Source organism: Eumetopias jubatus, unplaced genomic scaffold (assembly GCF_037043125.1).
Source record: "Eumetopias jubatus isolate StellerSeaLion01/CBP00866 unplaced genomic scaffold, mEumJub1_p1.0 scaffold_14, whole genome shotgun sequence".
NCBI classification, from domain to species: domain Eukaryota; kingdom Metazoa; phylum Chordata; class Mammalia; order Carnivora; family Otariidae; genus Eumetopias; species Eumetopias jubatus.
This window is the reverse complement of record NW_028274820.1, coordinates 10,172,984-10,185,337: the sequence shown is the minus strand read 5'-3', so window position 1 is coordinate 10,185,337 and position 12,354 is coordinate 10,172,984. Positions and strand designations below refer to the sequence as shown.

General features: G+C 41.1%; 1 protein-coding gene across 3 annotated transcripts in view; it reads left to right on the top strand.

The window, feature by feature from the left end:
* Positions 1–12,354, top strand: part of HECW1 (HECT, C2 and WW domain containing E3 ubiquitin protein ligase 1) — a 430,092-nt gene that overhangs the window by 343,805 nt on the left and 73,933 nt on the right. For all 3 annotated transcript variants that reach the window (XM_088018231.1, XM_088018230.1, XM_028108920.2), the window contains 2 exons: positions 1,762–1,883; positions 3,901–4,086. In XM_088018231.1, coding sequence (XP_087874357.1) covers positions 1,762–1,883; positions 3,901–4,086 — 308 coding nt within the window. The remainder of the gene's footprint in view (positions 1–1,761; positions 1,884–3,900; positions 4,087–12,354) is intronic.

Here is a 12,354-nt window from a genome sequence, read left to right as displayed (position 1 = left end):
AAAATTCACAGGCTACTTCAAAGAAGCTACCTGACAAGATTAGGAATAATTATTTGTTTGCATTTGGAATAAAGTACAATTCCCCCTTGCGGGAGCAACCTGGGAGTAAAGAGGTTTTTCCCCTGAGCTTACCTTACGCACTCTGCCCCTGAGCCTGGTTACCTAATAGTGTAGGCCAGGCATCTGCCAGGGGTCTGCTTTTCATTTCTTTGAAGCTGCCTGAGTGGAACTCAGACAAGAATATTCAAAAGGTGGAGAAGACTGGCTTCAGATTTTTATACCTGTGATCACCTAAGGTTATCACAGTGATATCCCAATCCACCTTCTCTCTCTCTCTCTCTCTCTCTCTTTTTTAAGATTTTATTTATTTATTTGACAGAGAGACACAGCGAGAGAGGGAGCCCAAGCAGGGGGAGCGGGAGAGGGAGAAGCCGGCTTTCTGCTCACGCATGCGTCCTTAATCAGCTACCCAGCCAGCGGCGGGCTGGCCGGCCTGACCGGGCCTCCGCTGGGCTGGCTTGTGCCTGCTTGCCGTAGCTTCTCATCTTGTCCCAGGCTAGCCCAGGCTTGTTCTCACAGTGGTGGCAGGGTTCTAAGAGAGAGTGAGGACACAAAGACTTCTTGAAACCCTGGCGTACAAGCTCTGCCAAGTCCTGTTGCTTAAAGCAAGGCACAGGCTATCTCAAGTCAACAAGGGGAGCAGTGCGGGGTCTCCGGCAGATGGGTGTGGATGCAGGGAGGGGAAGAATTGTGCTTCTTTCTGCAAACAACCATAACTACGCTTGGCAACTCATAAGGAAAATAAGAAAACCGTCATTGTAATAAAAGAGACAAGATGTTCCTCTGAAACAAATAATACATTATATGTTAAAAAAGAAAGAAAGAAAGAAAGAAAGAAAGAAAGAAAGAAAGAAAGAAAGAAAGAAAGAAAGAAGATAGTAGGAAGGGAAAAATGAAGGGGGGGAAATCGGAGGGGGAGATGAACCATGAGAGACTGTGGACTCTGAGAAACAAACGGAGGGTTCTAGAGGGGAGGGGGTGGGGGATGGCTTAGCCTGGTGATGGGTATTAAAGAGGGCACGTTCTGCGTGGAGCACTGGGTGTTATACGCAAGCAATGAATCATGGAACACTGCATCAAAAACTAATGACGTAATGTACAGTGATTAACATAACATAATAAAATTTTTAAAAAGTAAAAAAAAAAAAAGAAAACCTCAGGAAGGAACTACTAACTACATCACTTCCCCCAGAAATTTCTAGTGTACATTATTAAAGGTTTTGAGAAGTCCTGGAATAAAGTAATGTTTCACTTTTAAAAAAAAAAAAAGATGTTCGGGGCGCCTGGGTGGCTCAGTTGGTTAAGCGACTGCCTTCGGCTCAGGTCATGATCCTGGAGTCCCGGGATCGAGTCCCGCATCGGGCTCCCTGCTCAGCAGGGAGTCTGCTTCTCCCTCTGACCCTCTTCCCTCTCGTGCTTTCTATCTCTCATTCTCTCTCTCTCAAATAAATAAATAAAATCTTTAAAAAAAAAAAAAAAAAAGATGTTCGAGGACTTGAGCCTAACTGAAGTTACGCAGGAGCACTCCTAGGAAATAATGACTCTTAACTGGCACGCATCACTGTGACACCCGATCAAATCACCAGTCAGAACCACAGTCTGTCCAGTCAAAGCTAACACACTGCTGGTATAGGGAGAGTACTACTGTATTTGAAATGACTTTTTCCCGATGCATCTGTTGCTTTGCTTCACTTTTTCCAGATCTGAGGAGAGAAGGGTCACTTTCTCCCGTGAATTCACAAAAAATCACCTTGTTGCTGCAGTCCCCAGCGGTGAAGTTCATCACCAACCCCGAGTTCTTCACTGTACTACACGCCAATTACGTGAGTGCTCCAGAATACAGAGGGAGCCCACCTGGCTTCCGTCAAAACTCAAAATACTCCTTTGCGAACTTGTTTAGTAGGTTAAAAAGGATGGCGTTTTAACCTAAGCAGGATCGAAAAAAACAAAAACAAAACCACTGGTTCCACTCTTTTTACTATCTGTGGGTCTCCCAAAAAGGAGAAAAGCTGGATTTGGCAACACTGTTGCTTCTTTGTTTTTGTTAGGCTCACATGTACTAATACCAGTGAAAGTCGTTTGGAAACAGATACGAGTTTCTATTATTGTTAAAATTTTAAAGGAACAAGATTATGAAGTTGACAGATGCCCCTCAGCCTGAATCATTTTATAAAATCACTTTCATTAAAGAAGTGTTAAAATAGATTTCTCCTAGATAAATATCTAGTTTTCCCTTTAATAAAATTAGTTGTTCAAGTACCATGCTTAAGTTAAATTTAATATTTTTACATATATAGTTTTTATTTCTTTTTTTTATTTTCAAGAAAGCAACGACATGCTATCACTATATTCATTAATTCTTTCATTTGACAAACATTTTCTGTGGACAGATGCAGATTTAGGTGCTTGCATCACAGAGCCAGTGGGATACCTGAACAGCACGAGCTCCCCAATTTGTGGAGTGACAGACATGTACAAAGACCAGTCTGACGTGACGGGACAGGGCCCAACCTCAGGGAGGAATAAAATGCTCTGGAAACACAGGAGATACAGCATAGGGGAGCATCCCGAAGGAGGTGGCTGCCGAACTGAGTCAGGAAGGTTGCAAGTGGGTGAGAAGCTCCAGAGGGAGGGAGAAAGGACGCAGCGGTGAAGGGGCTGGGGGTTGGGTCTGTGAGGGTGGGATGTGATGACAGGCAGAGGTGGGAAGAAGGCCTGGAGAAAAAGTGGCAAAACTCAGGGTAAGTCCTGAGAAGGAGCCTAGGTATACTTCGGAAGGCAGCGGGAACCAAGAGAAGTCCTAGGCATTTGTGTTACAGGATCAGGTGTTTGATTAAACATCTTCTCCGTTAGAAGTACAAAGACTGAGGGGCTACACGGCTAGAGGCTGATCCAGCCTCACAAGTGAGAGATGATCGGGGCCCACCTAAGGCAGGGGCTGGGAGTAGGGTAAGGGGGACCATTGTGATGGAAGCAGGCAAGGTGAGGACTCAAGAAAGTCTGAGTCCTTTCCGCTTTGGGCACCTGAGTTAGGGCATGTCTCCATTAGCAGGTGCAATGATTTGATAGGTGACAGAGGCTGTGGCTGGGGAGAGACCAGTTTTTAGCAGGTGATATTTGAGAAGCTTCTGGGACATCCATTGTTAGACCCAGAGCAGTGGCCCACTGGTGCAGGGGTGAGTCACAGAGGGGGGCAAGGATGCCAGATGTTGATGCCCTCAAACACCGGGCGCCAGGTGGCCCTGGCCAGGAAGAGACACTGCACCGGCCTGCTCTGGTAGCAAACAGTGTTTGCTTTTACCACATGCACACCAGCCCTGTGGACCAAAAAAATCATCATTTGGCACACTTAGAAACTCCTGAAACTTTTTCCTTTCTTCTCATCTCCAACCCCTCCACACACAAAAGTTTGTGACAGACCTCTGAAGTCTGGCCTTAAATCCCCAGGGACCCTAAATTAATCCGCCTTGGTGCAGGCAGAGAAAGAAGGGTGGAGAAGATAGAGGAGCAATGCTCCCAGTAATGGAGACTCAAGAGAGCCCAGCCTAGCGCTGACTGGGGAGGAGGGGAGGGAGAGCCTTTGAGATGCACACGGAGCGTGACAGTATCCACGGCTGAGGAAATACCAGTACAGATCAAACAGATCATGTGTGTTTACAGTGCACATTTAATTTTTGAGCAAGATCTTCCCGTCTGAGGCTTCCCCCTCAATGCTCACAATAAATGACTGTGTTAGCAATCAGGTTACATTACGTTAAGGTGCTCAAGGTGTACTTAGTATGTATTTTTCCTACCCCCCACCCCAACACCCTATCCCAATCGGCCCTGACCCCCTCTCAGGGTGCCTACCGAGTCTTCACCAGTAGCACCTGCTTAAAGCACATGATTCTGAAAGTCCGGCGGGACGCACGCAATTTCGAGCGCTACCAGCACAACCGCGACTTGGTGAATTTCATCAACATGTTTGCAGACACGAGGCTGGAATTGCCCCGGGGCTGGGAGATCAAAACGGACCAGCAGGGAAAGGTGAGTGTGACTGACCTGTGGGCCTTTCATCCAACGGGCTTTTTATCTGAAGAAGACCCATGAGAAAGTGAGGGGGGAGATTAGTAAGGACAGGAAAGTCTGTGTCTCAGAGATGTGCCATCAGCCACCAGGAGGAAGAGGGGGGTAACTATTCACAGCAGGGTTTCCATCCTGTGAAGGATGTACAGCAACATCCCTGGCCTCTCGCCCGCTGATACCAATAGCATCCACACCAACTTGGGATATTGCTAGATATCCCCTGGAGGGCAAAATCATGCCCAGTTGAGAACTACTGCCTACATGTTTGGAAATTGAAACCAGAGTCTGTTCAATGACCTTTCTATTGTTATGCCTCCTTAGAAAGCTGACTCGCAGGGAATGAAATTATTAGTTAAGTGGGAATGACATTATTAGATTACTGGTCGTGATTTTCCTAATAAGCTTTCAGTTTTTATTAAACAGCCTGGCAAACGGGCAGGGTAGATTGGGCCCATGTGATGTTACTGGCTTGCGTTTTGCCTTTGTGCGACCTTAGCCAAAACTGACCTTTCCCGGGAATGTTTTGGAAGCCTAGCTGAGTTTGCTACAGCAAAAATGTTCTTTCGTAATCACCGCCAGTCACATCAATGTATTTATAGGACAGGCCAAACAGTTTATTAAATAATTGTCTCTGTGTAATCTTTTTTTTTTTTTTTTTTGATCTGTGGTAGGGCGAATCCCTCCCTCTTTGAGAGTCAAAGGAATCAGAAATTTTGTCAGTAGACACGTTCAGTGGGAACGTGCATTATGCAGGTCCTATCCTCTGGGATGTTGAATGCGCCGCAGTTCCCCAAAGTGGGCTCCTAGGGTGCCATTGTCCCCTGGGAACCACAAATTCCTCCCCACAAGCCCCTTAGCATGTCTCAGTACCTGGACTCTGAAGTGTATGGAGAAAGAATGTCCACTAATGCAAGTCTGCCAGTGCAGTAAGTCTGCCAGTTCAGTAAGTCTGCACGACCAGCTCCTGTGTAGTTGCATGAATTGGAAGAGGGTCTGGCGTGGGGGGCGTGCTTTGTGTAGCAGAAAAGCCTCCAGAGCCAGAATCTGCTCCTAAGGACCTTCTCTCTTACTGGATGTGTCCTCCACTTGGAGAATGACAGTAATTTATGCTGTGAGGACTTGGGGATGTGTGTTAGGGTGGGAAATAAATCCTGAGCCAGAACAGAAAGTAAAGGAACTGGGGTGCTCATCTCAGTGGTCTGCGGTGCCCATATTTTCATTTATCACTTAACAAAATTGCCAAGAGTACACCACTAGGAATCAATGAACGGAAAGGATCATTATGGTTTATTATGCAAATAGCACACTAATGCAAACAACTTGCTTAGCCTCGGATTTCCGTATGCCGTTAAGTGCATGCAGCCCTTGCCCTAGGATGGAAACAGCCAGAGGCCCAGCGGAATGCCAGGAAACCCCCCCCCCACAATGCCGTCAGCCCTGTTTCTCCAGGGCACCTCACACTAGCAAAGGAGCACAACAGCCGAGACTCGTGCCAAGAATTTTAGTCATTTTGAAATGTACATTAGGGAATTTCTGGCAAAATATTTTCCCCCTCATTCTATTTAGTGAGATGGTATCATATACAAGAAAGAAGAAGGTCTGAATCTAAAATGAGAGGACTTGAATTCTGCTTTCAGTTGTGACACGAACCAGCGCTGTGACGAAAGACACACACATAAAATGGTCTAATTCTTTATTAATTGAGCACACACAGACTTGGAGTTGGCAAACAAAGTTTCTAAGAAGCATACCATGTACTGAATTGTTGGGGAGGAAAGTAGCCTTAAATTAGGAATGTTTTACCACAATCCATAGAGTAGAGAGGAACAATGGAAGGTAGCGGGAAAGATAGTGGGGCCCGTGCACAAGGACTACGCCATCCCATTCAAAACACGCGACCGTGAGCAAGTCCCTTCACCGCTCTGAGCCCCACTTTGTTCGTCATAAAGTAGCAATAATTATTATTGCCTTCATGATCTTATAGCCAATTGTAAAGAATAAGTAAGTGAATGTGGGAATCCACGGTAATACAGCAGGTTAGTAATATCTGCTGTTCCTCCTGTTGATGCTGTGGGAATTATCCATACCAGAAAACCCACCATCAAACTGGCAACTGGGGAAAATACAAGAATACCTCATTGCAAAACCCATCGATGATGGGAACAGGTTGAGAGAAACCATTTTTGGACTATATCCTGCAGGCTCATCCCTCTGACTTGGAAAGAATGTGCTGTACCGGAGCCTGGGATTTAGGAACGCCACTCACTGAAAAATCAGGTGGTGATAGCCCTCTATGCAAAAGACATTTTCATATATGGCCAGAGACGCTTCCCGAATGCCACACCACCTTCTTTTTCCTCACTCTAGCCAGTTCTTGCTTTATTGACATGTGCAAAGATGACAGCCTTCGTTTTGAGGGTATACCATGGTAGGAAGAGATGGACCAGGGCTAGCTGTTGGATGTCTTTGAATGCACGGTCATCCCCACAAAGGGGGACAGGGACAGTGCTCTGAGACTTGGTCCACTTCAGGAGGACCGGAGTGAGGGTCAAGTGGCATCCGACTCATCTGTTGTCTTGGAAGTCTGAGGAAAGAGGTCACAGCCTTCTGCCAACTTCAGTAGAGATTGGATGTGGACCTTAAGTGGGTTCCAGGCCTGAGTGAGGGGGAGGGGCTGCAGGTGGTGGGGCAGGTAAGGTTCTGCCTGTGGCCGGCATGAGGCAGAGGCAACCTCTACTAAGGAATGAACACACAGCAGCAAAATAAAAAGGAGCCTGTGAAGACCTACAACTATATGAAGGGAACAGAACCTTTATCTGAGAAAAAGAACATATCTTACAGTATAATTTTCTTCAGAAAACAGAAAAATTTAAACGGTACCTGCTTATCATACACAAGATGGTTTAGGAGCACCTGATTTCTTTTGAGCAACCATGAACTGAAAAAAAGCTGGGAGGAAGCAGATGTAAGAAAACAGAACTACCATATGATCTGGCAATCCCACTTCTGAGTATAGATCCAAAAGAATTGAAATCAAAATCTCAAAGAGATTTTTCCTGCATTCCTATGTTCCTTGAAGCATTATTCACAATAACCAGAATATGGAAACAACCTAAGTGTCCACTGACAGATGAATGGGTAAAGAAAATGTGGTATATAAGAAGAGAGGTGGGGGGTTGTTAAACAGGTGATGCGGATTAAGGAGCGCACTTGTTAGGATGAGCACGGGGTGTTGTATGGGAGTGTTGAATCACGCTATTGTACACTGGAAACTAATATACTGTATGTTAACTAACTGGACTTATAATAAAAACTTTAAAAAAAGATGTGTTTGTAAACTTATGTGTAGAAGCATATGGTAATAGAGCTGCTCTTAACTCAATGAAACTGCACAGTGCATGATGTGTCTTTCAAGTAACATCTTCTTTCATTAAGACATTAGTATTAAACAGGTTTTGATGAGGAAGTGGAGAAAGGGGAACCCTCTTGCACTGTTGGTGGAAATGCGAACAGGGGCAGCCACTCTGGAGAACAGTATGGAGGTTCCTCAAAAAAGTTAAAAATAGAGCTACCCTGTGACCCAGCAACTGCACTACTAGGTATTTTCCCCAAAGAATACAGAAATATTAATTCAAAGGGATACATGCACCCCGATGTTTAGAGCAGCATTGCCTACTATAGCCAAATTATGGAAACAGCCCAAGTGTCCATCAACTGACGAATGGATAAGGAAGATGTGGTATATACGATGGAATAGTACCAACCATAAAAAGGAATGAAGTCTTGTCATTTGCAAGGATGCGGGTGGAGCTAGAGTGTATTACGCTAAGCAAAGTAAGTCTGTCAGAGAAAGACAAATACCACACGATTTCACGCATGCGTGGAATTTAAGAAACAAAATGAAGAAGGAAAGGGTGGGGGAAGAGAGAAGCAAACCAAGAAATAGACTCCTAACTATAGAGAACAGACTGGTGGTTACTAGAAGGGAGGTGAGTGGAGTCGGGCATGAGGGAAATAGAAGATGGGGACCCCATCAAGTGAATTTCTGATGAGCCCCAGGTGTTGTATCAAAGTGTGGAATCACTATATTGTACACCTGAAATTAATATTACACTATGTCTTCACTAACTGGAATTCAAAACCTGACTAAAAAAAAAAAAGAAAGAAAGAAAATGTGATATATACATATAGTGGAACATTATTCAATGTTCCTTAAAAATGAAGGAAATTCTGACACATGCTACAGTGTGGATGAACCTGGAGGACATTAGGCTCGGTGAAATTAGCCAGTCACAGAGGGACAAATACTGCATGATTCCCCTTACGTGAAGTATCTGAAATACCCTCAGAGTAACAGAGCAGAATGGTGGTTGCCAGGGCTGGGGCAGGAGGAAATGGGGAGTTTAGGTTCAATGGGTGCAGTTTCAGTTACACAAAATGAGTAAGTTCTAGAGACCTGCCGCACAACATTGTGTTAACAATACTGTTCTACTCTGTGCACTTAATACTGTACAACTAAAAATTTGTTAGAGAATAAGTCTCACATTACATGTTCTTCTACAATTTTTTTAAAAAAAGAAAAAGTAAAAACCAAAAGGAGCATATCTCCCTTTCTCAGACAGGCCTATTCTAACCACTCAATTTAATACCAAAAGCACCCAAGATCTCCAGCCCAAGTGCTCCACCATATAAGTTATATATTTGTTAGATTTACTGTTTTGCCTGTTTCTCCTAACAGAATTCTAAGCTCCTTGAGAGCAGGGATCTTTGCTCATTGAGGAAACCCCAAGAGCTTAATATTACTGGCATATAATTAGCACTCACTTAAAATCTCTGTTGGATGAATAACTTATAGATGTTCCTAAAGAAGAAACCAGAATAATAGGTACAACAGCAAAAATTAAATTCAAAATATAAAAATTAAATTATTAAATATTGAAAATAAAACTTTGTGCTCTAAAATAAATTGTTCAGGTAGACAGATTAATTGGGCTCACTGAGTTATGGTAAAATTCATTAAAACTCTATATCTACACATACTCTGAAATTGTCTTTAAATGGAGATTTTTTAAATCTTATCAATATATAGCCATGATAATATGAAAGTTACCTTAAAAACAATAAAAATCAGACAAGCTTAAAATTTTCCACTCATGAAACTCGACTACAGAAATCCACAATGCAAGAAGTACAGGTTATTGATGAGAAAGAGTTGCAGCCCCAAAGTTCTATGTTCAAACAAATTGGTGTCATTCAAGTGTGAAAATACTAGAAAAACAACCTTACATGCAGGATTTCAGTACATGTACTCTTTTGCCTGTCCTAGGAAAACACCAAAAGCCATTCTTCAGATGGCTCACAAATGAAGCAGAACAAGAAATCAATAATGGGGAAAACATAGTATAAAAGGACTGTGGTGGTAAATGTTTAAATCAATCAAATATATGGATATAAATGGAAATAATTGCTGTTAAAGTGCTTTAAAATATTTTGGGAAAGACTCAGTAAAATATGGGAAAATACGTATAAGAAAAATGGAATAATTGAATAAGAACTGTCTGAATCATATTCCTAGCCTAGAATAAAACAGACAAGGGAGAGGGAAGAGGGCCCGATGAACAGGGCAAGGAAAGTTGTGCTAAGTTCCTGGTTGAGTGTAAGGGGAGTCCAATTGGATAATTTGAAAAATAAGGGCTAATATAGTTATCCGATCAACTTAAAAGGCAACTATTTGTACCTTTGAGAGCAAGATTTTTCTGTGTCAAATTCCTACAAAAATAAAATCAAGCAAAATACAATTTACATAGCAAAATACCTCAAAAATCCACGAGGAAACAAAGAAATTGGAAATAATACAAATAAAATGACAAAGGTACAGCCAAGCATAACAGTCAGATTTGTTAACAAACAGATCCAGCTTATTAAAAGACACGCCTAAGAAATGATTCAGAAAGTTTAAAAAATAAAAGAATAGATATTAATAGAACATGAAACATAACAAGAAAACCAGTGGTTGTACATTAATATCATAGAAAGGAGAGTTCAAATTCAGAACCATTAAATGGAGTCAAAGTAAAATTTTATATAAATCAAAGGCACATCTAAAGTAAAGGTACAGTAATCATGTATCTTATAAGCCAAATGGCATCATATCATATAAAGAAAACTAAGAGAAATACAAAGAGAAAATGAAATAAATGCATCGTAGTACGAAATGAGTTTTGTGTCTATCAGTCGGAGAGACAAAATAAGTCAGGATTTGAATAATATAATTTTGTATTAATGGAATATATATTCTTTTGTTAAAAATAGAGCTTACATAGGGGCGCCTGGGTGGCTCAGATGGTTAAGCGTCTGCCTTCGGCTCAGGTCATGATCCCAGCATCTTGGGATCGAGCCCCGCGTCGGGCTCCCTGCTCCGTGGGGAGCCTGCTTCTCCTTCTCCCTCCACTGCTCCCCCTGCTTGTGCTCTCTCGCTCTCTATCAAATAAATAAGTAAAATATTTTTAAAAAATAGAGCTTACATAGACCTTAACTACATACAATTTTTTTTTGTCAGTTATACCTCAATAAGGGTGGAAAAAATAGAGGTTACATGAATGGATAAGCAAAATGTGGTATTACCCATACAACAGAAGATTATGCATCCTTAAGAAGCAATGAAATTCTGACACATGCTACAGCATGGATGAACCTTGAAAACATTATGCTAAGTTAAACAAGTCAGAAACAAAAGGACAAATATTTTATTTCACATGAGGTATCTAAAAATAGTCAAATTCATAGAGACAGAAAGTAGAATAGCGTTTCCTAGGGTCTCGGGAAAGGAGGGAATGAGCAGTTGGTGTTTAATGACTACAGAGTTTCAGTTTGAGAAGATAAAATATTTCAGGAGATGAATAGTGGTGATGGTTGCATGACAATGAGAACGTATTTAAACACAGCCATCAAAATCAATCTGCCAGTTATAGGTTCAAGACAATGCTCTTCGTGACTAGTGGGTTTTAAATAAAATCAAGACCTAGAAACCATTGAGAAATTATTGAAAATGCATGTGACCAATATTTAATAAAACGTGATATAGAAAGACTGTACTCAAAGGATTAGTACATTGGTTTTTATTATCAAACAAGAAAAATAAATATTAAAATATAAGCTTTCAAACTAATAACTTAGAGAAGGTTAAAAAGCAACAGTAATTAAAGCAAAAATTTATTTCAAAATGCATTTGAAAATAAAAACCCAGAAGTGTGTGAACTGGAAAACAACATAAGAAATAAGTTAAAATCAAAGAAGATATACCTAAAAGTGTTCTTTATTCAATAGGAGCATTTAATACTATAAACAGACACAAACTGAATATACCAACAATAGCTTCCCTGGGTACTAGGAATGATGGGTTACAAACATTACAGGAAAAGAAGCACTCAGAATAGCAACAAACAGTATTAAATATCTACAGACTCCCTTAACCAAAAATATGTGTCTTTCAGGAAGACAACTACAAAATTTTACTGAGAAGAGAAAGTCTTGAATAGACAGTCACTTTATGTTCAGAAATGGGAAAGGATACATTGACTATTATAAAGAATGAATTCTCTCTAAATCATCTGTAGTCTTAAGGTGACTGTAAACAAAATCCTAATAGCACTATTTTGGAACTTAATAAAATTAAGATCAGCTCATCTGGAAAAATAAGCAGGCATGAATACTTAAGAAAATCTTGAAAAGATAAATTAGGAGAGGAAACTTGTCCTACAGACATTAATAACTGGAACAGTGAAAATCCTACAGATCATTGGAACAAATAAAATATTCCTGAAACAGTGGTATTTATAAGAATTTATACGTAATAAAATGATAGGGAATGAATGATTTGGAAAAACAGGCTCTTGGAGAAAAAAATTGAATTACAACTTCACATTCATACCAAAATAAGTTTCAGAACAAACTCACCAAAAATAAAGCTAGAAAAACATAATTAAGCATTGAACTGAACTCTAGACAGAAATGATTGAGAGATTTGAGTACAGAGGAATATAAAAAATTCTGTGTAGTGGAAAACAAAGCAAACAAAGATCAAAAGCAATTTGAAGGCAGAGGAGTAATTAACACATTTATAAGTAAATGATAAAACCTTAACATCCCAACAACAACAAGAAAATGTTTGGCTTCCCCTGTAAACAATAATTTAGCATCATTTACCATTCAACATTTCTAAGAGGTCTT